General features: G+C 43.7%; 1 protein-coding gene across 2 annotated transcripts in view; it reads left to right on the top strand.

Annotated features, from left to right (window-relative positions):
• Positions 1 to 27,608, top strand: part of AHR (aryl hydrocarbon receptor) — a 164,007-nt gene that overhangs the window by 23,596 nt on the left and 112,803 nt on the right. For both annotated transcript variants that reach the window (XM_077268742.1, XM_077268743.1), the window contains exon 2: positions 23,618 to 23,805. In XM_077268742.1, the coding sequence (XP_077124857.1) occupies positions 23,618 to 23,805 (188 nt within the window). The remainder of the gene's footprint in view (positions 1 to 23,617; positions 23,806 to 27,608) is intronic.

Genomic DNA, 27,608 nt, shown 5'->3' with positions numbered 1-27,608 from the left:
CCACTTCTACAGCAAGCCATGTATATGGGTTTTTACTCGGAAGAGAATGAAGACGAGCAGGACAGTCCTGTGCTTGTGTGATTGAGCCTTTGCATGTGTATAGACCGCCATGATCACAATATGGCATGTTGGACACAATATTGATAAGTGAGTATACTCGTTGCTCGGGTTTTCCCAAGCACGCTCAGGTAATCTCCGAGCATTTGTTAGTGTGTGGAGATTTAGTTTTTGTCAACGCAGCTGCATGATTTACGGCTGCTAGACAGGCTGAATACATGTGGGGATTCCATAGCAACCAGGCAACCCCCACATTTACTCAGGCTGGCTAGCAGCCGTAAATCATGCAGCTGCTTTGACAAAAACTAAATCTCCGAGCAGTTACAAATACTTGGAGACCACCCGAGCGTGCTCTGGAAAACCCGAGCAACGAGTATACTCGCTCATCACTAGACATGAACACAACACTACTGCCCTCCACAAGGATACCACCTGACTGGCAGGGTACAGTTGGCATCAATTACTTCTTACACTGCTCCAGTAAAATAAAAGCTGAGCTCTGATTGGTTGATTTGGGCATCAAGGATTTTTACTGTAAATAAATTTCTGATGGCAGCAGCCCGATAAGTATTGTCCTCTACAATCCATGCAAGGTGTTGGGTTTTCATGTCTGTGGCTCAATCTGTAAAGTGATCTCTAGGGCCCATGCACATAGCAGGGTCCTGTGCACTATATATGACCTGGAAACTGCATGACAAGCCTTATAATAGTATTCTTCTAGGTGTAAGTACCACCATGCGTATGGAGGCTTATAAAGCATGCTAATTGTTTTTGGTTAAATTTTTATGGATTCATGCAGAAACTAAAATTCAGATTTGGTCTCTTTTTTTTCTGCCTGTCAGCAATGGCTGGCTTGGCTAATCAATGGAGCCAGATAGACATCCACCTTTTCGTATGTGGACACAGGAGGAGCTCCCTACCGGTATCAGAACAAAATTGTGGTTGTCGAGACTTATAGAGGGTGTCGGAAATCAAGAAATTCAGAAATAACTCTCAACCTCCCTTCCAGAGAAGAGCTTTGATGACCAAGTTACATACCTCTTGCCAATATACTGAATGCCGGTGTGATGGTCATTAATACTCGGACATTCCTGCTACCACTAGGTCACAATCTGGAATACATTCATCACCGCTATCCATTTGCTTATATGATTTGCCCACATAGATGCTTTGACTTTTTGGAAGTGTCGGCTTTTTGTGCAGTTTGGTTTCTAATTTCTGAAGTGGCTTAAAAGCATCATCCAAAGGTGTAAACCTGATTTTGTTCCTCTGCGTGAGATGGATGGGGTATTTCCAGGACTCTTGACCTCGCTCAGATGGGCATCTGGTTGTCCCATGCAAATTGCACGTCTGCTGGAGATGGAGACTCTGCGCATTTGTTTGATTTGAGACCTGATTCTGAATAAACTATGAAACCTGATAATTGAAGTTCAAAAATTAAGAAAAGCCCTTTGCACTTCAAAGACCATAAATGGCTGCATTTGCGATGGCGTATTCTTATCAGTAGGCCTTTTCATCTGTAATTAGGTTTTCGCTTCGTTGCCTCTCGCTCTCGGTAGCCAGTTTTCACTGTCCTTAAAGAACTCTTGGATGAAGAAAGTAAATAAAAAAAAAATGTGTACAGAATAAATTAGGTCAGTTAATTGAGGGCACAGATTGTTCTGCAGAGTGTGGATAATTAGCACCAACCATGCACTGGTTTGTTAGAGATGAGTCTCTGGATTAAATTCCGTCAGAGCTGATTGCTGTAGATTAGTAACAAGGTATTTTGTTCTTGTCTGGTTTCCGACCCTTTTGCGCAGGTTTATCGAAGACACAACTTGTCAATCCGCCTTAGTTAGAAGCTACTTTTGCGTCGTCCATGCAAACTGTACGGAGATAGAATAATCATCTTTCGGTCTCCATATAGTTTGCATCTTGTGGCTCGTGCTCGATTTACCCATGTAGATGTTCTGATGAGGATGATGGTGATGATCGGTTGTAATCAGATGAGTCATGAGCATGCTATGTGATTGACCTATGTAAACGGACTTTTAGGTTTTATTGCTTCAAAGTTCGTAAATTATGTAGAAGTAATGTTTTCTGTCCCGTCACACGCACACACATACACACTTCTTCATGGGGGTAAAGTATAGACACTAGACATGCTCCTCCTTCCTTTGTGGTGTGTATATGAACCATGTTGCAGTGGGTCCGTTTTGTGGCAGCTGCAATGGATGGGAATTTTTTGGCACCAATGTCCAGAATTGAATACAAAGTCGTGGATGATCTGGAGTCCTACCCCATCCCCCACAGCGACCAGGCTGTGACGGGAGACGCATGCAGAGCTGACTGTTTGCAATCATCAGTTTGTTGTAGTTTTATCGGGTTAGGCAGATTTGTTTGTCTATTTTTCATAAGTCCTGAAAATAGAAACCGTTGCATAAATTTATGTCAGTTTGCATCTGTTTTTCCAGGTTTTTTTTTGTATCAGTTGTAAAATCAGTTTGGATAAAAAAAAAAAAATTACAAAACGAGCAAGATCAAACATGATCTGAAATATCGCATGCATTTTCTTCTTGTCAAAAAGTGTGGTGTATAGTAATGGATTGTAGCTTGGCCTGACCTGACAGATGAGGAACGTGTAAAGCCCCACCACACATCGGACGAACGGCGGGCGAAACCACAGATTTAAGCGGGTTTGGCTGCCAGTCTAACATACATGGGAGAGAAGGATCCTGCATGTCCGATATTTTTGAACTGCCTGTCTTTTCTTCTTCTTGACATAAGCTGCCAGCAGAGATTTCTAGACACAAGGAAAACAAACGATGTTTCAGCTCACCCTTAATTCGAACGAGATGGTGGATATCAGTCCGAGCACGGAGATGAAGTATTGCTGCCACAACACTGATCAACATGTAGAAAAAGACGGTGTGAATCCAGCTCCAAGGATAAAATGCAAAAATTTTTATTCAATCATTTTAAAACGCTGCTAGAACATGACCGGCATGGTAGGTTCTGAAACAGTCAGGTGCTGGTTGCTCTCCGTCACCTAGCATGCCGGTCATGTTCTAGCAGCGTTTTAAAATGATTGAATAAAAATTTTTGCATTTTATCCTTGGAGCTGGATTCACACCGTCTTTATCTACAAGCAGAGATTTCTGCCAGTGACTTTATCAGAGAATGATTGCTCCTGTGTATGAGCGAGCGAGCTGGACAAACAGTGGTTCGGCCAATAGCCATCTAAGGCATTAGGGGGCCTAAAGCTTTCAAAGTTTTTTAATACTATGAAAAATGCTTCAAACTTGATGCCATTTTATTTTTGATTGTCTGTAAATTTATAACCTGTGACAAAAACATAAAAAATGTACTTTTCAATTTACTATAGACATCTGGTCACTAAATTTTTGACCTAAAGATAAGGAGATCCTCTTCACTGGCCAGTAATCCCCAAAGCGTTTTCTTCAGTCCATCTGAAAGGTGTTTAAAGGGACTCTGTCAACACAGAATGACTGTTCAAACCAAGCACAGGCGCTCGGTACACTAGGGCACGCCAGATATTTAAAGGGAACCTGTCACCCCCAAATTCGAAGATGAGCTAAACCCACCCGCATCCGGGGCTTATCTACAGCATTCTGGAATGCTGTAGATAAGCCCCCTATGTATCCTGAAAGATGAGAAAAGAGGTTATATTATACTCACCCAGGGACGTTCCCGCTGTGGTCCGGTCCGATGGGCATCACAGTCCGGTCCGGGGCCTCCCATCTTCATAGGATGACGTCCTCTTCTTGTCTTCATGCTGCGGCTCCCACACAGGCGTACTTTGTCTGCCCTGTTGAGGGCAGAGCATAGTACTGCAGTGCTCAGGTGCCGGGCCTCTCTGACCTTTCCCGGCGCCTGCGCACTGCAATACTTTGCTCTGCCCTCAGCAGGGCAGACAAAGTACGCCTGCGCCAGAGCCACAACGTGAAGACAAGAAGAGGACGTCATCGTAAGAAGATAGGAGACCCGGACCGGACTGCGACGCCCATCAGATCGGACCGACCGCCTAGGTGAGTATAATCTAACCTCTTTTTCTCATCTTTCAGGATACATTGGGGGCTTACACTGTGTGCAGAATTATTGGGCAAGTTGTATTTTGATCACATGATACTTTTTATACACGTCCTACTCCAAGCTGTTCAGGCTTGAGAGTCAACTACCAATTAAGTAAATCAGGTGATGTGCATCTCTGTAATGAGGAGGGGTGTTGTCTAATGACATTAAAACCCTGTATAAGGTGTGCTTAATTATTAGGCATCTTTCTTTCCTTTGGCAAAATGGGTCAGAAGAGAGATTTGAAGGGCTCTGAAAAGTCCAAAATTGTGAGATGTCTTACAGAGGGATGCAGCAGTCTTGAAATTGCCAAACTTTTGAAGCGTGATCACCGAACAATCAAGCGTTTCATGGCAAATAGCCAACAGGGTCGCAAGAAGTGTGTTGGGCAAAAAAGGCGCAAAATAACTGCCCATGAATTGAGGAAAATCAAGCATGAAGCTGCCAAGATGCCATTTGCCACCAGTTTTGCCATATTTCAGAGCTGCAACGTTACTGGAGTAACAAAAAGCACAAGGTGTGCGATACTCAGGGACATGGCCAAGGTAAGGAAGGCTGAAAAACGACCACCTCTGAACAAGAAACATAAAGGGAACCTGTCACCACGTTTTTGGAAGATGGGATAAAAATAGCGTTAAATAGGGGCAGAGGTGGGCGTTACATTAGTGTGTGTGTTATGGGTTTATTACCCACCTAAGTTGCCGAAATAACTTTGCAAAGTCTCCGTTTTCGCCTGTCAATCAGGCTAGTCTGGTCAGATGGGCGTTGTCTTCACCCAGATTTGGCGTAGTTTTCCGTTGGTGGCGTAGTGGTGTGCGCATGCCCAAGGTCCCGAATCCTCTGCCAGGGGATTTAAAATAGCGCGGTGTTCGTTATTGCATTGGTGATCGGTGGGCGCGGCCATCTTCCTTTGGCCGCGCGTGCGCAGAAGCGGCGCTCTGCTGGCCGCGGCTTCAGGAAAATGGCCGCCGCGATATCCATCTGCGCACGCGCGGCATCGCGGCGGCCATTTTCCTGAAGCCGCGGCCAGCAGAGCGCCGCTTCTGCGCACGCGCGGCCAAAGGAAGATGGCCGCGCCCACCGATCACCAATGCAATAACGAACACCGCGCTATTTTAAATCCCCTGGAAGAGGATTCCGGACTTTGGGCATGCGCACACCACTACGCCACCAACGGAAAACTACGCAAAATCTGGGTGAAGTTACCGCGCCCATGCGACCTGACCAGCCTGATTGACAGGCGAAAACGGAGACTTTGCAAAGTTATTTCGGCAACTTAGGTGGGTAATAAACGCATAACACACACACTAATGTAACGCCCACCTCTGCCCCTATTTAACGCTATTTTTATCCCATCTTCCAAAAACGTGGTGACAGGTTCCCTATAAGATAAAACGTCAAGACTGGGCCAAGAAATATCTTAAGACTGACTTTTCAAAGGTTTTATGGACTGATGAAATGAGAGTGACTCTTGATGGGCCAGATGGATGGGCCAGAGGCTGGAACAGTAAAGGGCAGAGAGCTCCACTCCGACTCAGACGCCAGCAAGGTGGAGGTGGGGTACTGGTATGGGCTGGTATCATCAAAGATGAACTTGTGGGACCTTTTCGGGTTGAGGATGGAGTGAAGCTCAACTCCCAGACCTACTGCCAGTTTCTGGAAGAAAACTTCTTCAAGCAGTGGTACAGGAAGAAGTCTGTATCGTTCAAGAATAACATGATTTTCATGCTGGACAATGCTCCATCACATGCCTCCAACTACTCCACAGCGTGGCTGGCCAGTAAAGGTCTCAAGAAAAAAAAAAATGACATGGCCCCCTTGTTCACCTGATCTGAACCCCATAGAGAACCTGTGGTCCCTCATAAAATGTGAGATCTACAGGGAGGGAAAACAGTCCACCTCTCGGAACAGTGTCTGGGAGGCTGTGGTGGCTGCTGCACGCAATGTTGGTCGTAAACCGATCAAGCAACTGACAGAATCTATGGATGGAAGGCTGTTGAGTGTCATCATAAAGAAAGGTGGCTATATTGGTCACTAATTTTTGGGGTTTTGTTTTTGCATGTCAGAAATGTTTATTTCTAAATTTTGTGCAGTTATATTGGTTTACCTGGTGAAAATAAACAAGTGAGATGGGAATATATTTGGTTTTTATTAAGTTGCCTAATAATTCTGCACAGTAATAGTTACCTGCACAAACAGATATCCTCCTAAGATAGCCAAATATAAAAAAAAAACCACTCCAACTTCCAAAAATATTAAGCTTTGATATTTGAGTCATTTGGGTTGATTGAGAGCATGGTTGTTGATCAATAATAAAAATAATCCTCTAAAATACAACTTGCCTAATAATTCTGCACACAGTGTATCTACAGCATTCCAGAATGTTGTAGATAAGCCCCTGATGCTGGCGGGCTTAGCTCATCTTCGATTTTGGGGGTGACAGGTTCCCTTTAAGTGCACCTTCCCACCTACTTGTTTTCCATCTATCTCCGCCCTTCTCTGACTCTATGAAGCCAGAGCTGTCAATCAAAAAGAGCGGTAGATATAGAGGGGGAAAAAAATATTAGGACTCTGATACTGCATGCTTCCTGATCATTGCGAGAACAAAAACCAAAATATTCAGTAGACCTACTTTAATTGACTAGGAACATACTTCTAAGTACCAAAAAAGAAGTCCTCCCTAGTGCAAATTATGGTACGTAAATACAAGTGGTGGAAAGCTCCTGTATAGCAACCTGAAAAAGACTTTCATGGAGTAATTACAATCCAATAAAGGTACCGTATATAAAAAAAATTAATTAAAAATCTTCAAGTGAGAAAGAGGTTAGTAATGGAAAATTCAAGGTATGGAAGATCAGTAAGCACAATGCAAACTTACATAGTAGTAATCAGATTCCTTGATGATTATTAGGGTTGCACCAATAAAAGTGCCTAAAGCCTATATAACTAGAAATATAGCTGAACAGTAATCGGAATGACTGTCAGGCCGTATAGATATGAGAGCAGGGCATACAAGGTACTGACCAATAATAAAGTGTTAGTGACACATCCACCATTTGTACCTTGAGAAAACTATAGAGCGGCACAACTGTCTCCCATCCTGCCTGACACTGATCAGTCTGATCAGTGCAGGGCAGGAGCGGGAGCTATCAGGATCTATCTGCATGTCCCCACAGCTGCATGGATACTGCAGGCGCTGATCAGTTAAAGAATAATTCATGTGATGTGATCAGCAACGTCTTCAAAATGTTAGTGTGTGCATGAAGCAGGCTGTGTGTGTACGGTGCCTGCTGCAGTATTGTGTATATGTGTGCGCTGCACAGTGTACACAATGTGTGTTGTAAAGCTATACATACTACCCATTCTACAGAGAAACAGTAGATTTGTTACCTCCCTGTTTTACCCTCCTGCATAAAAACTAACAGTATAGAACCAGCAACTTGTTTACTGTGGGAGTTAAGCTTATATTATTGCAAGATGTTTTTTCCTGTCTAAACCAGGGGTGCATCTCTATAGTCCGAAAAATATGGTGATATATATGTATGTACAGTGCTGTGCAAACATTTTTAAGCAAATGTGGAAAATTGCTGCTACGTAAAAATGCTTCCAAATATTGAAGTGCCGAATAGATTTTTCTAATCAATAGATTTGGTGTGACCGACCTTTTGCCTTCAAAACTGCATCAAGTCTCCTAGGTACACTTGCACAAAGGATCTGAAGGAACTCTGTAAGAAAGTTTTTCTCTTCGCCACGACAGCACCCACTGAGAGAGGGGATCCGCCCCTAGGAACAGGAAACCCTATGGAGAGATAAAAGGGGCGGTCCCCCTCGCTCCCACAGTTTGGTTTCCTGTTCCTACGGGAATCCATGGAGAGAAGAGGATGCCCAGCCTGGATGCCGCTTGCGCGGTTTACCTTAGGGGACGGCAAGGGCTCCAGAGCTGGAAGCAGCGTCGGGGGTCCTGCTTCGGTTTCCCCCCTCTGCTGGCAGACGCCGTGAGGCCAGGACGGTGGTTGCTGGCTCACGGGATTCCAGCCGGTTTTTCGTCTGCGGGAGCAACGCTGTGGTGAGGTTAGCGTCGCGCCGTCCTCGGCGGACGCATATGCAGCATGGAGCCCCAGTGTATTCCCCCGGAAGTACAGGTAAACTTCCGGGGTGATGGAGGAGGAGGACAGCGCCTGCGCTGACACCGGCGGCAGCGCAGGCCCATACAGTATGGCCGCGACCCGGAAGTGACTAGCGCTTCCGGGTACAACCGGAAGAAGATGGCGGCCCCCATATGAAAGGACGCCGGCGATAACGCTCCGGCGTCCACTATGGATTCTGCGCCGGACGCTGTGATGTCTTCGTTAGAAGCCACCGCATCCACTCCACGCAGCCATACCAGCACCAGCCGCTCTAAGCAGAGCGGATCTTCTAGGAAGAGCAAGTCGGATCGTGCCATTCCTCAACCCGTGCCTCAGTCTCCTCCTCATCAGCCGGTACCTTCACACAGCTTCACTGGGTGAGTGTATATCTACCCTATTTAGGCTGATTATTGTTCCCTCTCCCTCACACCCTAGGCCAAAAGGACGGAAAAAACGAAACACAGACAGTGTGCGTTATGTCTCCAGCCCCTTCCAGATAGTCATAAAAAGAGGCTTTGTAAACCGTGTATTGACTCTACCCTACGGGAAGAAGCCTCCGTTAAATCGGAAGACATTAGGGTCATGATTAGAGAAGAACTACGAGCCCTACATAGTTCTGTCAAAGAGCCGCGTACTAAAGGAAAAAAGGGGTACGTTTCCCCTATATCTGACCAGTCGTCTGATAGAGAAAATGCAGACTCTGATATTTCCCGTGAATACGTTTCCTCAGATGAGGACCAAAATACATGCTTTCCCACCGACAGCATTGATAACCTGGTAAAATCAGTCTGCAACACCATGGGCATTGAAGATTCTAAGGTCCCTAAAACGCAGCAGGATATCATGTTCGCTGGTCTGTCAGAAAAGAAAAGACCCTCCTTTCCTGTAATAGCGGCAGTAAAAGATCTAATCAAGAAAGAGTGGGAAAGCCAGGGGCAAAGGGGTTTACCTCCAACCTCAAAAAGACGTTATCCATTTAATGATGATGAGTTCTCATTATGGTCAAAAGCCCCGAAGGTGGATGCAGCAGTGGCATCCACATCCAAAAAATCCTCACTGCCCGTGGAGGATTCGGGCTCATTACAAGACCCACTGGACCGTAAAACCGACACTCTTTTAAAAAGAGCCTGGGAGTCATGTACGGGAGCCTTTAGGCCGGCAATATCGGCTACATGCACCGCCAGGTCCATGCTAGTCTGGCTAAATGACCTGGAAGAGGGACTAAAAAGCGGTCTCTCTAGAGACAAATTAATATCCTCTATACCTTTGATTAGAGGGGCTACAGCCTTCCTGGCGGACTCATCTGCTGACTCCATACGCTTGGCGGCCAAATCAGCGGGACTCACGAATGCAGCACGTAGAGCCCTGTGGCTTAAGGGATGGAAGGGGGATCCCCAAACAAAATCTAAATTGTGTGGCCTCCCATGTCAGGGTGAGTACCTGTTTGGTACTAAACTAGACGAGATCTTAACTAAAGCGGGAGAGAGAAAAAAGGGCTTCCCTAATGTTAATTACCTTCCATCCTATAGGAGAGCGTTCCGGAAGCCAGTGTTTAATAGAAGGAAAGATTTTAAGAACCAGGACCGCTGGGCCACTAGAGACACCAAACAAAGGGGTGCATTCTTCGGGAAGCGCCCTTTCAAACCTGAGGACAAACCCCGTTAGAGCGGATCTACCTGTGGGAGGTAGATTATCCTCCTTCGCAGATAAATGGCGGCTGATAACATCAAATAGTTGGGCAAATGATCTTGTCACCTCCGGCTTAAAATTAAGATTTTCCCGAGTCCCTCCGGACTCATTTCTATTGACTTCATTAAAATCTCAATCACAACAGGAGGCATTGGAACAGGAAGTAATGAGTCTTCTGTCCAAGGGGGTATTGGTGGAAGTTCCACTTCTTCAGGAGGGCAAAGGGTTTTACTCCCCGTTATTTCTAATACCAAAACCGGATGGATCATTTAGAACCATTATAAACCTTAAAAAATTAAACACCTTCTTAGAGAATCAAACCTTTAAAATGGAGTCTATCCGTTCCACCATAAAACTCCTGTTCCCCCATTGCTTCATGACGGTTCTGGACTTGAAAGATGCGTATTACCATCTCCCAATCTTTAAAAAACATCAACAATATCTCCGCGTGGCGGTTGTCATAAAAGGATATATACGGCACTTTCAGTACACAGCAATGCCCTTTGGACTGTCAATTGCGCCAAGGGTATTCACTAAACTAATGTCAGAGGTCATGTCATTTCTAAGATTAAAAGACACCCTCATAATCCCATACCTAGACGACCTTCTAGTAGTAGGAAAATCCCCCTCACAATGTCAACAAAGATTAAGTCACATGATTTCATCCTTGCAGAACTTAGGATGGATAATAAATTGGGAAAAATCTAGGTTAATCCCAACGACTCGACAGGTATTTTTGGGGATCATATTAGACTCTATAACTCAAAGGTGTTTTCTCCCAGAATCTAAACAGATGACGGTGAGGAATAAAGTTCAGTCTATACTAGATAAACCTATAATTTCCCTTCGGGAGGGTATGTCCTTACTTGGCTCCTTCACGTCATGTATACCAGCGGTTCCATGGGCCCAGTTCCACTCGAGGTGCTTACAGTATGCAATTTTAAATGAGGAGATAAAATTACATGGCCGATTAGACGGTAAAATTTCCCTTTCTAGTGACGTAATCCAATCTCTAACCTGGTGGTTACAACCAGATCATCTAATTATCGGGGTTCCCTGGGAGGTTAAACCCTCAAACATAATATTTACGGATGCCAGCCCTCATGGTTGGGGGGCACACTTGGGGAACCAGGTTGTCCAGGGGCTGTGGTCGGTTTCGGAATTAGACGACTCATCAAATAAAAAAGAACTAAAAGCCATCTATCATGCCCTATGTGAATTCCTCCCACAGTTGCACGGAACACATACCAGGGTTCTCTCAGACAACATGACATCAGTGGCTTACGTCAACCATCAAGGCGGAACGAGATCAGGCACTCTCATGTCTATAGCCGAAAACATCTTGACTATAGCCGAAAATCATCTTCTGTCCTTATCAGCACTTCATGTCCGAGGGATAGACAACGCGAAAGCAGACTTTCTCAGTCGTCATACCCTCCATCAGGGGGAGTGGGTGTTAAATCGTCGGATATTCAGTATGATAACTATAAAATGGGGTATACCCGACATAGATCTCTTTGCCACAAGAGACAACAGGCAAGTAAAAACATTCGCCTCAATGTTTCGAACAGACAACCCCGATGTTCTCGACGCCCTCCAGATTCCATGGACATTTCAGAAGGCATATGCCTTTCCCCCGATGGTTCTTCTTCCAACAGTCATCAGGAAGATAAGAGAGGACAGAGCGAGTGTGATATTGATCGCTCCATTCTGGCCAAAGAGACCATGGTTCTCCCTGCTCAGAGCCATGTCCATCTCGGATCCATGGATTCTCCCAGAGAATCAAGATCTGCTTTCCCAGGGGCCCTTCAACCACCCTCATGTGAAGGGTCTGCGGTTGACAGCCTGGGATTTGAGAGGCAGCTGTTAAAACTAAGGGGCTTCTCTGATAAACTAATCGATACCCTATTGCTGAGTAGGAAAAGATCCACTACATCGATCTATGTAAGAGTATGGAAAAAATTTTTAAGCCTCTATCCCTCAGCCTTGTCAAATGAAATTCCAGTCCCTATTATTCTTGAATTTCTCCAAAGAGGACGTGATTTAGGCCTCTCAGTTAACACCTTAAAAGTGCATGTTTCAGCGCTAGGGGCTTTATATAGTCACAACGTTGCAGGAGATAGATGGATATCCAGATTCATCTCAGCCTGCCAGAGAGCAGAACCAGTCCATATCCCCAACTCACCTCCTTGGGATGTTAATCTGGTCCTTGAAGCCTTGACAAACCATCCGTTTGAGCCTCTAGATTCTGCTCACATTAAATATGTCTCCCTCAAGACTGCTCTTCTTGTCGCCTTAGTATCGGCAAGAAGGGTAAGTGACATACAGGCGCTATCAGTAGATCCTCCATTTATGTCAATATTGCCAGATAGGATTGTCCTAAAAACAGACCCTTCCTACTTGCCTAAGATGTGTACTAAATTCCATAGATCTCAAGAAATCCTTCTTCCTACCTTCTATAATAACCCTACGAATCAGGAGGAAGAAAAGTACCATACTTTAGATGTGAGAAGGGCTGTGATAACCTATCTAGACAGGACTAGTCCCTGGAGGAAGAGCAGGGCTCTCTTTGTTTCCTTCCAGGGTCAAAGAAAAGGAGCTGGTGTTACCAAAGGCACATTATCCCGATGGATTCGGGAGGCGATATACCTGGCCTATTCGTCTAAAGGGGTAGATCCACCTGAGACTGTAAAGGCACATTCCACCCGGGCGATATCATCATCCTGGGCAGAGCGGGCAGAGGTTCCAATAGAACTCATATGTAAGGCCGCAACCTGGTCGTCTCCTACTACCTTCTATAGTCACTATAGACTAGATCTATCTGCCTCCACTGACCTGTGTTTCGGTAGATCAGTTCTTAACACGATAATCCCCCCCAAATAACTGTCTCTGAAAGTCTCTCAGTGGGTGCTGTCGTGGCGAAGAGAAAACACCGGATTACGTACCGGTAATGCTCTTTTATAGAGCCACGACAGCACCCCTTCACTTCCCTCCCTTATATATTAGTTTGCATATGAGCACGGATAAGGGTGATTGGTTCTTGTAAATATTAGTAGTTTAAGATAAAATGATAATAAATTGCCTACTAATACTGGTGGGCGGTTCCTCGCAATCTCTGTAACCCAAACTGTGGGAGCGAGGGGGACCGCCCCTTTTATCTCTCCATAGGGTTTCCTGTTCCTAGGGGCGGATCCCCTCTCTCAGTGGGTGCTGTCGTGGCTCTATAAAAGAGCATTACCGGTACGTAATCCGGTGTATTCCATATATCTTGGATACCTAACCGCATATCTTCTGTGAATGTCTGCGTGTGAAAATCCTTCTGTCTCTTCCTGTAATCCTAGCCTGACCCGATGATGTTAAGATCAGGGCTATGTTGGGGCCATATCATCACTTCCAGAAATTTTGTTCAACTTTGCACCGAAGATAGTTCTTGACCACCATTGGCTCCCAATTTATTCTGCAGCAGGACAATTGACCCCAAACAGATGCCTCCCTGATGGTTTTGCATAATGGATAACTAGCTGCCTATATTTGTCAGCTCTAAAGACACCAAGAAATGGGCAACGTTGAGGAGCTTAAGTTGGGGGACATCCAAGGAAAGTTATTGCAGCAGATGAAAGACATCACTTCTATTCAGTCGGAATATGACCAACAGTGACATCACCTCTGAAATGGCAGAAACCATTGGGACCCATCTACTCCCATCTGCTCTTCGGAGAAGTCTGGCTAGAGTGGTCTTCATGAAACAATTGTGGTCAAAAGCAATACCTTTTTAATATGGAAATGCAGCCAAAAACTCAACTGTGCACTTAAGCATAGGAACTGTGGTGCAGAAAATGGCAGCAGGAACTCTGTCCTGAAGTGACAAAATATGAGATGTAAAATATTTGGCTGTAACAAAAGTCAGTTTGTTTGCCAAAGGCCTGGAGAGCGGTACAATAATGAGGGTCTGCAGCGAAAAGTGAAGCATGGTGGAGGTTCCTTGTACGTTTGGGGCTTCAATTCAGCAAAAAGACGTTGGGGGTTTGGTTAAGATTAATGGTGTCCTCAAATCTGAGAAATACAGACAGATTCTTATCCATCATGCAGTGCCATTAAAGAGGTGTCCGATTGGCTCCGTATGTATTCTGCAGCAGGACAACGATTCCAAACATGCATCAAATGTCATTAATAACTATCTTTAGCTTAAAGAACAAGGAGTCCTGCAAATGATGATATGGCCACACAAAGACCTGATCTCAACATCTAGTCTGCCTGAGAGTAATCCAGGACTAGTGAAAGGACAGAAGGCGTTGTACATGTCAACATCCACTATTTCTCCAAGATGTTTGGAACAACCCCCCCCCCCCCCCTGCAAACTTCCTTCAAAAACTGTAAAGTACCTAGAAGAGCTGATGCTTTGATGCAGTTTTGAAGTTAGTTAGGTCACACCAAATATTTTGATATACGGTAGATTTCTTTTGTTCACTTACTTTGCAGCATTTTTTCTACACCTGCCCTAAAGATTTTGCATAGTGTGTGTGCTTATATAATATATGAATATCCACACACACTTGAAACATAGCTGGTGTGAGTGATATATATGGTGTAGATGGATATGAGGGAATTGAAATAAATACATAATTTCCTTTCATTAAACAAAGGGTAATTTTTTGATGACCCATTCCCTTTAACCCCTTCACACATGCGCCGTACATGTACAGTGCATGTTGTGTCCCTCCCTTTGATGTGGGCTCCGGCGCTGAGCCCACATCTTTCCCTGCACATATCAGCTGTTTTGAACAGCTGACGTGCCTCTTCACAGCCGCGGGTGGAATCACGATCCACCCGTGGCTGTTAACACGCTAAATGTCGCTGTCAGTCTCTGGCAGCGGCATTTCATGTGATCGCATCGGAAGCATGTCACTAATCCCGCCTATTAGTGCCCGTGTCTCATTACGATGGGTTGCATGACAACCCAGGGGCCTGCAGGAGACCCCTGTGGTTGTCATTAGCGGATTGCTATGAACGCCTCCCAGCGGTTGGCGCTCATGGCAAGTGAGCATTTCTACTACACACAGGCGATCTGATTATCGCCTGTGTGCAGCAGAGGCGATCGGACAACCTTCAGCTTGTAGTCTCCCATGGAGTCTATTAAAGCATGCAAAAAGTAAAAAAAAAAAAAAAAAAGTTTTAAAAAGTATATATAAAAAAAAATAGTTCAAATCCACCCCCATTCAAAATAAAACAAAGTAAAAAATACACGTATTTGGTATCTCCGCATTCAGAATCGCCTGATCTATCATGCTATAAAAGAATTAATCCGATCGGTAAACGGTGTAACAAAAAGAGGTCAAGTTTTTTGTTGCCACAACATTGCATTAAAATGCGATAACAAGATCGTATCCACAACAAAATCATATAATTAAAAATGTCAGCTAAGCAGGAAAAAAAATAAGCCCTCATCCAGCCCCAGAACATGAAAAATGGAGACGCTACGGGTCGAATGACGCAATTTTTTTTTTTTTTAACAAACTTTGGATTTTTTTTTCCCCACCGTTTACGGTAAATAAAAAAAAGAAAACAAAAAAACTATACATGTTTGGTATCTTCAAACTTGAAAGGACCTGGCGAATCCTATTGGCAGGTCAGTTTTAGCATTTGGTGAACATGGTAAAAAAAAAATCCAAAAGACGGTGGAATTGTAATATTTTTTTGCAGTTTCACCACACTTGGAATTTTTTTTCCCATTTTCAAGTACACGATATGGTAAAACCAATGGTGTCGTTCAAGAGTACAACTCCGTCCCGCAAAAAAACAAGTCCTCACACGGCCATATTGATGGAAAAATAGAAAAGTTACGGCTCTGGGAAGAAGGGGAGCAAAAAACAAACGCTAAAATGAAAAAGGGCTGCGGTGTGAATGGGTTAATGCTGTATATATTAATACCTTTTGATACAGTGTACCTCGTGCTGTAGATGACACAGCTATACACTTGAGGCTTTCATGTTGCTATATGCCTTGTCTTCAGGGAATATGCATTTTCTAGTCGCCACCGACCAGTTGCTAAGATTCCTGCAATTATACTGAATGTAAATTTCCATTAGTCCAACCTCGATACTGGAGAGGATTCATCAGTAGTCTCTCAGATAAATGCTTTTACAATAAATAGATGGATATTTCAACCCTACAATTATGTATGTAGAACATGACATATTAGAGATCTTGAGAAACTTTTTATTTTACCCCATACTGTAAAGGCTGCTAGCCGAAAATGGGGTTTCTAGCAATATTTTACATCTGGAGGCGGCTTCAGTGCTGATGTATTGATTATGTAACATACTTCTTAGGCTATGTGCACACGTTCTGGATTTTTTGCGTTTTTTGTGCGGTTTTCCGCGGCAAAAACGCTTAAACGCATACATTAAGCATCTCATCATTTTTAATGCATTCCGCAATTTTTATACGCAGCGTGTTCATTAATTTTGCAGATTTTTTTGTGGATTTCCCGCTATTTATTGCATTCTGAAGCTCCAGAAAAAAACGCGCACAAAAAACTCACAAAAATCACGAAAAAAAACCACGCAAAATAACGCATGCAGTTTTCCTGCGGATAAAGTCAGGATTTTATGCAGAAATTTCCTGAACAAAACCGGATGTGTGCACATAGCCTTACTCTGGTACATTCATGCTCCCCTCCAAAACACATTTATAGATCCCCCCCCCCCCCCATCTAACAAGATTATCCAAAAATATGATATTGATAACCTTTCCTGGAATAGGTAGCCACTATCAGATCTGTGTTGTCCGATATCTGTTATCTGCTCCAGTGGCAGCCGGAGGTAAATGGTGACCTGCCAGGAATAATCCGAGGTGAAGAAGTAAGAATCAAGGAATTATGAAAATTACAGGATCAATAGACATGTTAATGTTGGGCAAATGACAAAGTCCGGAAGCAAATTTTTTTTCTAAATGTCTCGAGTTATTCAGTGCACTTATAGACTCGACTGCTATCAGTGTTGTTATTAATGGTTGTCTGAGAAATGTTCTGCTGCACTGAACGCTCGTGGGCAAATCATCAAGATCCGCTGCTGGCAGCTAAATGGAAATAAAAAAGGTATAGCTGAAAATGTCATCTTATCCCGCAAAAAAACAGCTTATGGCGTAAAAATTAAAAAGTTAATGCTCTCAGAATACAGCAATGCAAAAATAATTCTTTTTTTTCTATAAAACTTTTTTATTGTGTAAAAGCGCAAAAAGATAAAACAATTACAAATGTGGTATCGCTGTAATCGTACTGACCTGAAGAATAAAGCTGCCTTATCAATTTCACCACATCTGAAATGGAATTAAAAAGAAAAACAAAACTAAAGCAATTCCTGAATTCATGGTTTTTGTTCATTCTGCCCCCCAGAAATCAGAATATAAAGCGATCAAAAAATGTCATGTGCCTGAAAATGGTACCAATAAAAAGACAACGCGTTCCTCTAAAAAACAAGCCGTGACTTGACTGTCTGCAGAAATAAGGAAAAATTATCTCTCAAAATATGGTGATCCAAACAATAGTATTTGCAACAGAAAGTGTCTTTTAGTGTGTGACACCAGCCAAACATAAAAAATGAATATAAATCTGATATCGCTGTCGCACCGACCCAAATAATAGTCGCCATATCACTAATACCGCATGAGGAATGGCATAAAAGATAAATAAAACCAATTCTTCACCTGCTGTTGAAAAAAAAAATTCATACTGCAATCTGTAAGAGATAGTAAGGCTCGGCTCACATTTATCCTGCGCTGAGCGCTTACACCGGGGTTTCCGTGTAAATCTCCGAAATACGTGGATCAGATGGAACCCCAGCGGAAGATTCTCTATAATGAGGCCTATGATCCAGCGGTGTCCGGTGTCAGTTTTGTGCACTTCTGAAAAGGACACCTCTGAACAGAGGCCAGACGGAGTCCAAAGTAACTCTGCTGCCTCATTATAGTTATATATATATAGTTAGGGGCCGCCGGGTGAGGTGCATACTACTCCCCTTGGAACTGACTATGGGTAAGCGTGCAATTACTATGGTAATGGTGGGCTGTGGACTTTGTGTTCTATGTGGGCACGGTTTATTGTGCATTATGCACTGCCTGTTATAACGTCCTGGCTGATGCCATTCTTTTATTTCTGGCGCTATCAATATTACCCATGTCTGGGATGGATATTGTAGTGTGCATCTAACCTGGCTACCGTTAGGTCTCCCCTTCTTGGCACCTCTGTATAATTTACATCTGGTTATGATATGTATACATTATTACTTTGTATTTGTTATTGTGCATTGTATCTAATAAAAGTTTGTTTTTAGCTTTTAATATGATGGTCTGGATTTTTATACTCCTTGCTTTTTGGTTTATGCCTCATTATAGTGAATGGATCCCTCAAGGGTTTAATCTGAATCAAGTCACTCGGAGATTTAGATGGAAACCCCAATGCAAGTGCTCAGCGTAGAGAGCAGGATAACTCCTGCTACTGTGAGCATCTTGCATGGTCTAAATGCCCTATCGTGGCAGCCCATGAAGTCTCCCATCGAGCACATCTGGGACATCTTTGGTCTGCAATTTCAAATGGAGCTGCTAATAGCTGATGCTGATGATTTTTGTGCAGCGTGGCAGAACAACCCTCATACAATCGCCAATACTTTCTGATAGCAGCCAAAGTGTGTAAGTGCGGGACACTGTACTCATACTCAGTTGAATAAATTGAGATGTTTTGAAAATATTGTTTAAATTTTTCATCCATTTGCATATCAATAACTTGTCTATGAATCCTGGGATTTCAATAATTCCATGTCTTTTCTTGCAGTGGCAGTGCGCTTTTCTAATCCAACTTTTTTGTTCTTGTTGGCAAACATTAAGATATGTGCGAACTGACTGCTTAAAATAATTGTCTGGGTATATAGTATCGATGACCTACCTTTTAGGATAGGTCCTCAATATCTGATTGGTGTGGGTCTGACACCTTGCATCCCCACTAATCCACTATATATTATTTTATAAGTACTGTAGTTACTTTGACATATACAATTACCTTTTACATATAGTTACCATATGTGACTCTTTAGCTTCAGGCTTCTGAATTCTCATAGCGCATGCACTGCACACTTTTCTCCTGTGCCGTTGGCAAGAGTGGACGGTCATGTGAATACAAGCATATGATTTGTGAACTTCTTGGCCACATTCAGACCTAGATGTGTCCGGCCTCGCTCAATTTATTTTCAAGTGAGGCCACGCACCAGAGAATCCTGACAGCGTGCAGTTCGCTCTGTGAGAATTCAGAAGTCTGCAGACCATCACAAACTTGGACAACTCCATTAATGCTACTAACATACATAAAAATATGATAATTAGCATCACAAAAAAGCATTTACATCCAGGTACCCGATAGATGACGTCGTCTCTGATTTGGAATTGTTCTTTCTTTTCTTCATCTTGTCCAGACCCCATGATAAGTTTTCACATTCACAGCTCGTCTCTGTAGACTTCAATCTTCTCCGGTTTTCTGCAGCATGTCCCCACATGATACCCTTATAAATAAGTGTATTATTATAATGCTCCTGAATAAAAATGTCTGCCCAACGCTGAGCTCCTGAATAAATAATTGCCTCACTGTATTCCCTGCACAAAATATGACCCACACACTGTCACTCTTATGGTACATGCCCTCCACACCGCCCCCTCCTTTCCATACTGGGCCCCCTCTTCTCGCTCCCACCTCCTTGGCTTACTGTCCCCTACTGACTGTGCCTTTACTCTTCCCTGCACCCACTACTCAATCTCTATTCTGTGCCAACTTACACTTTTCTCCCCCTATACTGTCTCACACTCTTCCCCTCAATAGTTTTCTCACACATTTCCCCCTCCCTCCTCATACTGCCTTCAGTCACATTGCCCCAGCTAACCTTACTGTCTCCTCATATATATTTACCCCATCGCTTTCCATATTGCCTCCTCACACATACTCACGACTCCCCATAGTGTCTGCACCCATCCCATCACCCTTGCTCCCCATAGTGTGTCTGCACACATCCCATCACCCTCGCTCCCCATTCTGCGTACGCATACATTTTTCCCCTTGCTACTCATACTGTCTGCACCCGGATGCACCCACTCGCCATACTGTGTCCGCACACATACCCCCAGTCGCTCCCCATTCTGTGTCTACGTACATTCCCCTCCTTTGCTCCCCATATTGCGTTGGCCACCACCGGTGCCTGCCTGCAGAAGCGGATTATATATATATATATATATATATATATATATATATATATATATATATATATATATATATATATATAATATATATTACTCATCATGTAAATTAGAGGGTAGGTTACTGAGGGATCAGTGACCTGTCGAAAGCCATGCTGATGAATACCTGAGCGTAGCACCACCTGAAGACACCCCCCCCCCCCCCCTTTCCACAGGCCGCCCCGGAACTCAAGCAGATCATTAACTAAAAAATGAAAATAAAGATTAAACAGCCACAAGATGGATTTAATCAACCAAGGTATCTTTATAATCGGTATAATGGCGCCAACCTGACGCTGTCTAGGTTACTGTGCACAATCCTGCTGACAGGTTCCCTTTAAATAGAAGCACAGTTACCATGAGATTTCTATAAATCCCATCCACTGTGCTTGTAATGTAGAATGCAGCGCCGGTGAGCTGGCTCCAAACACTGATTTTCCTGATAATGGGCACGTACTGTAAGAACCTGGATTAGCCTGACCTCACACACATTCAGAGGATTGTCTACCCCCAAAATTATGATGTCTCGCAGGGGACGCCATTTTTGGTCTTCCAACGAAAAATCATTTTGTACATCTTGTAGGTAATGTTCTATTTTCCTTTATTTGCTCTATGGGTTAAGGTGAATCATGCTGAAAAGGAAATCTGTATAGCAAATGTCAAAATTATCATTGGCGATCTAGGGAGAGTTCAAGTCAGGGCAAGCTATGGTTTTGACCCTCTAACTCTTAGTTCACACATTGTGTTTTTTCAGAGTTTATTTCTGCAGGCAAAACCTGCTCTTTTGGCAGTAAAGAAGCTGCTTGCGAAAACAAACAAACAGTTTTTGCGTTTTTTGTTATTTTCTTTGGTGCAGATTATATGTTCGAACATTTGTCTACAGTACATATTTTAGAAAGTTGGTTTTATTCAGAAAAGCGCAGTAAAAATGAATAGTTGCATGTTTTTTGCGCTTTTTCACTGCTTACTATGAAAAAATTACAATATACATTAATACATCTGAAAAAATTGACATGCTGCAGATTTAAAAAACGCTGTAATTTTCCAATTTAGGTAGATAATCTCGTGTGTATGAGATTTCTGAAATCTCATAGCTTTTGCTTGGATTGTAAAAAGAAGCTTTTAATTTGCATAAAAAAATCTGCTAAAATACGTGTGAACATATCCCTACTCGGACTCTAGTCCCGACTCCGAATCCTTCATGAACTTTTTTTTTTTCTTTTGAGTATATAAACGAGGACATTACTAACTTGGGAGTTGATACATTAACCAAGATTCTTAATGGAAAATACATATATATTTTTTAAAGCTGGAATCTTTTCTACCAACTCCAGACAAAGCAATCTGTCTTCACAGTCCTGATTGACCGCGTCTATACCATTCTTAGGAACACTGCTGTTTCCGGTGGCCGCTCTGTAGACTGAGGACCTCCCACATCTGGTAGAATAGGTTTTCTGCACTCATTGCTTTTTGGGCCTGTAATCCAGCAAAATAGTCAGAGTTAAAACCTACAGTACTCATCGACTTTTTCGGTGATGTCTTTTAAAAGATATTTTAAATTGCCAAATTGCGGTTCTGGAACACTGTTTCCTTCATTCTGTAGCCTGGAATTCCCCCCCCCCCCCCATTTGAGATAGATTCCCATGGAGGACATTATTTTGCTAACAGAAGTGAAAGCATGAATAACTAATCTTTGTTCAAACACCAGATTGCTGTGTCATTGCTAGAAGCGTGTGAGAGGAGTGTTGTAGTGTATCCCGCGACAGATAGGCCACAGGATTCTACGGAGATCACTATTAGAGCCTGTGCACACGATGCAGATTTAGTGCAGATCTGCAGCGTTTTTTTCTGCTGCAGTTCTGCACTGTGATTTACAGTACAATGTAAATCAATTTGAAAAAAAAAAAAAAAAAGGCTGTGCACATGGTGCAGAAAAATCCGTGCAGGAGCGTTTCTGCACCCCTCCATGATAAAAATCCAAACTGGTAAAAACTGCAACAAAAACTGCACAAAAGCTGCACCTGCGTTTTCTGCCAGGAGATGCAGATTTAGTGCATAAAATTCTGCACCACATTTCCTACGTGTGCACATAGCCTTAGGCTCCGTTCACACATTAGTTTTTTTGCTGTCAGTCACAATCCGTTGGCTCGACAGATCCGTCGCAGATTGTCAAAAATTGATGCGATGGATTCGTTTTTTTGACGGATCTGACTAATTGGATCCTAAATAAATCGGAGTATGCTCAGTTAAAAAAAAAACCAAAAACTGAATCCGTCGCTGGATTCTGTCAGTTGACTGATCCGGCGCCCATAGGCTTCCATTTGAGCAAACGATGGACAGCGACGGACGTTGCGACGTCGTGACGGATGTGTTTTTTTTTTTTTTTTTTTTTTTTTTTTTAAACGTTGCTTTATCCATCGTCTCCGGCCGCCAGACAAACCGTTTTTGACGGATCTGTCATGAGGCCATCCGTTTCAATCTGTCGCTAATACAAGTCTGTGACGGATTGTGACTGATGGCAAAAAACTGATGTGTGAAAGAGGCCTAAGTTTGTTTTCAGTAGTAAAAATATAATCAATGTTTTAAAACTTTTTTCTTGGTTTATGAAATGCCATCTGTGAGGCAGCGGTGCCACCTATGGCTTTATTTTGTGGTGTTGAAGGCTTACTACGTTTAGCCAAATTTTGCTGCTGCAATTCTTCATCTGGGAGAAGGAGCAGAGCAATGCGATGTATAATCAAACATCCCACCAAAAAGACTTCATCTGAAATAAAAGCCATAAGGGCCCTTATGGACTACTATGGGTGCTACGTTACAACTCCATAAAACTGTGGGTTTCTACAGCGCCATAATACGATGGTGGGACACAGCCCTAACTCACACTTGCTTGCACTACATAACTGCTAAATCGTATCAAAGCCGTTGTCCAATTATTGGAATCAAAATTAGAAGAAATAATGGTACTCAACTCTTTAGTCTTTTGGTGACCCAGAGCAGATACTTGGATTGCCCTTACCGATTGTTGCTTGCCTCAGTGGTCACGTGCCGTACCGCTGGCATCACTGATCGGCACTGAGCCATGATGCCAGTAAGTACAGCATGTGACCACTGATTGACTTTGGCGGTCATGTCCTGGCAGCATTTACACTGGTTCGGCAGGTGAATGAAGAATTGACATTGAGGGGGTTGGTGACAGAATCGCCTCTTTTGTTGTATCCTAGTTTATGTCCACCGCAGAATGAAACCTAAAAGTTCTGTACTTATTTAGCCTCTGGGATCTGTAAGGGGCACCAGAGGAGGAGAAACTACCCGCTTTGCTAATTTTTCAAATTGCAATTTCCAGTTCTAGGTCTGTACTACATGATTATAATTTTATATTTTTTATTTTTTTCATGCAGAGCAAAACAAACAGCTCCTGATGGGGTTAAGTCCAACCCCTCGAAGAGGCACCGAGACCGCCTGAACACGGAGCTGGACCGATTAGCCAGCCTTCTGCCCTTCCCACAGGAAATCATATCTAAACTTGACAAGCTGTCAGTGCTTCGGCTCAGTGTCAGCTATCTCCGGGCCAAGGGCTTTTTCGAAGGTAAGATACGATTTATTATTTCCTTTATTGACTGGAATATTGGAAGTATTCTTAGCCCTCGCTGTGGACTTTGGGATCATTAACATATAAAGCAATGATGTCGAATCACCGTTTCCTGTACAGGTTTTATTTTTAGCTTTGTAATATTATATATGTGAGATCTTAAGTTTAACAAAAAAGTTAGATGCGCTCTTGTCTTGAGCGGTTATTCTAGGCCAGTAAAATGCTACTGATTAAAGAGACCCTCCCATCTATATTTTCTTTTGATTAAATGTAGGTAGAGTAGTGTATTAATATCCTCACCTACCGCTGCTTTCTCCGGTGTCCGCCGCCATTCTGCTCCACTGCAGACTCTCCAGAAGTGACTTACAATGTAAGTTTAAGGAGCGTCAGCACAGGGCCCCATAGGCTTTCATTGTAGAAGAGACGGCTCAGGCATAGTGGGCCAACTTGTCTTCAATTGCGGTGACGTCACCGAGAAGTGGAGCAGATCGACGATGGATCCCGGAGAGAGCAGCGGTGGGTGAGGAGATTAATACACTCACGCTACACTAGATACACATATGTCTTTATATATACATACATACATACATACATACATACATACATACATACATAGTATAGATTTGAGTCCTCCTTTAAGGGTGATCGTAGATGGTGAACTTCCAAGTAGGATGATTTATCATTAAAGGGGTTGTCCACTTCTCATACCCCATGCTTGGCCCCAATAAAATAAAAAACTTATACTCTCCTTCTGTGCTGTCGCCGTTCCTGTGGTGTCGGGACTCCTGTACGGTTGTTGTGACACTTGTCCCCGGCGCCTAATCAGCTCTGGCGTTAACGTCTCCACCTAACTACCGATTGAACATGAAGAGGAAGTCAGAGAGCAGCTGCAGCCCGGACTACTTCTCCTCGTCCAACCAGTATGTAGGTGGGCACAGTGGGTCTCATGTCACAGCAACACATGAGCGCACCAGGAAGGGCAAATGCCGAAACCGCGAGAACTGTGCCTTCGACGGAGTGGAGTATAGTGTTTTTTTTTTTTTCTTTTATCGGGGCCAAGCGTGGGGTAGGAGAAGGTGTTGTCCTAGTAGTGGACAACCCCTTTTTAGGATTTCCTTTTCCATGGTTGTACTTGGTAATTTTTGTTTTGTGCTATTTATTCTTGAGTGGTAATGGCTGGCACGTGCAAGGAAAACATAAGGAGTCCAATATTAAGTGTTTACGTTTTTTTGTTTTTTTTTTGCTTTTTTTTAATTAATCATTTCTTTGCAATAAATTGAAGCAATTCCTCCTCCTACTATCTTGTTTTGATGGTCCCTTCAGTGCTCCTGATGGATTTCTGGGGTCCAGCTTCTCTAACCCCTGGCAGTCAGCTTTTCTCATCGGGAAAAATGCCTGTGTGGCTGCTGGAGGGAAGTTACGGCCCCATTTTCCACGCCAGTGAATAGTGGACGACAGTGCCCATGCCGGATGCGTTTTGTCATAGCAGGAACCTCACTTTGTAGTGGCACTTTGAAGCTTGTATAGGGACTTTTTGTTTTCTAAAGGTCATTGTTGCGCTGTCATGCTGTAAAGTATAATTTTTCCTTCAGTGTAGCCTTGAGTATGTGACTATGGAGGAGGATGTACCTTATGTAATAGGAAGTGTCCTTGTAGGAACTGGAAGTCACTAGCGTACATCACAGGCGTCTAATTATAAGCAGAAGATCTGGATCTCTGTGCATTGCTCCAGGCCCATTCTTAGCTTTTTCAGGAGAATGTACATAAATCTTGTTAATAGCAGCAGTAAAAGTATTATGGCGTACTGGAGGAAAAATTACAACTGGACTCTTTACCAAATAATTGGGTCAGAATCCCATTAATGCTGGTAATCAATGGGCATAGCGCTGTGTGCCCTATTAAGACCTGTCCAAATGTTTTGGGTTTGGCATAAATTTCTTATGGATTTCACACAAAATCCAATTCTACTCTAACTATCTGCATCCCATACATGTGAATGGACTGGCTTCTGGCGGACTGACTTCTTCTGGCGGACTGACTTCTTCTGGCGGACTGACTTCTTCTGGCGGACTGACTTCTTCTGGCGGACTGACTTCTTCTGGCGGACTGACTTCTTCTGGCGGACTGACTTCTTCTGGCGGACTGACTTCTTCTGGCGGACTGACTTCTTCTGGCGGACTGACTTCTTCTGGCGGACTGACTTCTTCTGGCGGACTGACTTCTTCTGGCGGACTGGCTTCTGGCATTCTCAGCAATCCCAAGAGTGGTGATTCGCAGAGCCCCACCTCAATGGCGTTCAGGTCAAACATCTGCTTCTTTCATTGCTTCTGGGGCTGCCGGAGATGACCACTTGACTTTGTCCGGCAGTCTCCTAGATGCTGCAGGAAGCACAGATGCACATGCTTGGTATCCACTCTATTCAGGTGAGACTCAACAGTGCCCCGTGGGGGTCACCGCCACCAGTCGGACCACCACCGGTTAGTGACTTATCTCCCATCCTATTGATAGGAAATGCTTATTTTGCTTTTTTATTTGCCCCTAAGCTGTCTCTCATAAATAAGACTTTTAATATGCATGTATTAAAAATTCTGTCCCTGCCTAATGTCCTGTGGGCTGTGCCATCTTACTGGTGACGTTTGGTATGCATCGTACATCGTTTTCGGTGCCTACAGCCCTGCCAAGTATCAGTAACCTCACTGCTGATGGATGGCAGTATATGGGCAGTGCTGAAGTCCTCGGATCACGTGTGCACGATTCTTCTACTGCACATCCAGTGGGGGAAGAAGTTGGATCACATGTGCGGTCCAGGTCGTTCCCCTACTCGGTCTCTGCTCTTGTTTCGGGGATTTGCACTTTAATGAGTGAGGACTGCAGTCCACGCTTTTGCATCTGCTGTACACACGATTCTTAATGATCTCTCGCTCTACAAGGTACTCCAGATACTCCCTTTGGACAGAGAGGAAGCGGAAATCACACTCCTCACTAGCTTGTCTATACGAGAGGAGCGATATACTGCGGAATAGGCTTCTATTTACAGGATCTGAGGAATGTTCTGCAGGATGGAGCTATTAGGAGGCATGTACTCCAGGATGGGGCTGTACATAGAGGGGCTGAGGAAAGCGGTGGTACAGTATATGGAGGGACTGTGAGGAGCAATGAATAGCCAGAGCTGTATATACAGGTACTGTGAGGAGCAACGTAGTGCAGGATAGAGATGTGTAGAGGGGCTGAGATGGGTGATGTACTGCAGGATGGGACAAGCATCAGGCCACTGAACAAGGGTGAGACACAAATTTGCAGTTTTCAGTGCTGAACTCTCCCAGCAATCCCTGCTGGCTCAGTGTCTGCACAGAGTTTCCTTGCCTACAGTAAGGAGCCCTGCTCATGTTCTTGGCGTTTCTGAGCTCATCCCCAGGTAGCTGCATCACATTTTAGCAGTGAGACGGGTGAAGTTTGCAATGTCAGCATAACCTCTGTAGAAGACTTGGTGTTACACGTCGGGGCGAGGACACTGAAAACATCCGTGGAGCTATGAACTTACTGTATTATCCTGTGATTAGCTTTTGATGAAGTGTCTGATCTGTGAATTACGGGTTTCTTGAAAAATAATGGATATTTCTATGAATTGGCAATAACCGGTCCTGCTTAAGGATAGTTTATCCATTCAGAATTTGGAGCCAAAATCCTAATCGATTCGTTGCAGGTCAGCCCCATTGTGTGGGACCAAACCTTGTATGCATCAGCAGCACATCAATCACTCATCCGGCCAGAAATCTGAGCGTCGGCCTCCGCTTTATACC

This window comes from Ranitomeya variabilis, chromosome 6, assembly GCF_051348905.1.
Source record: "Ranitomeya variabilis isolate aRanVar5 chromosome 6, aRanVar5.hap1, whole genome shotgun sequence".
Taxonomy (NCBI): domain Eukaryota; kingdom Metazoa; phylum Chordata; class Amphibia; order Anura; family Dendrobatidae; genus Ranitomeya; species Ranitomeya variabilis.
This window is presented reverse-complemented; position numbering and strand designations above follow the sequence as displayed.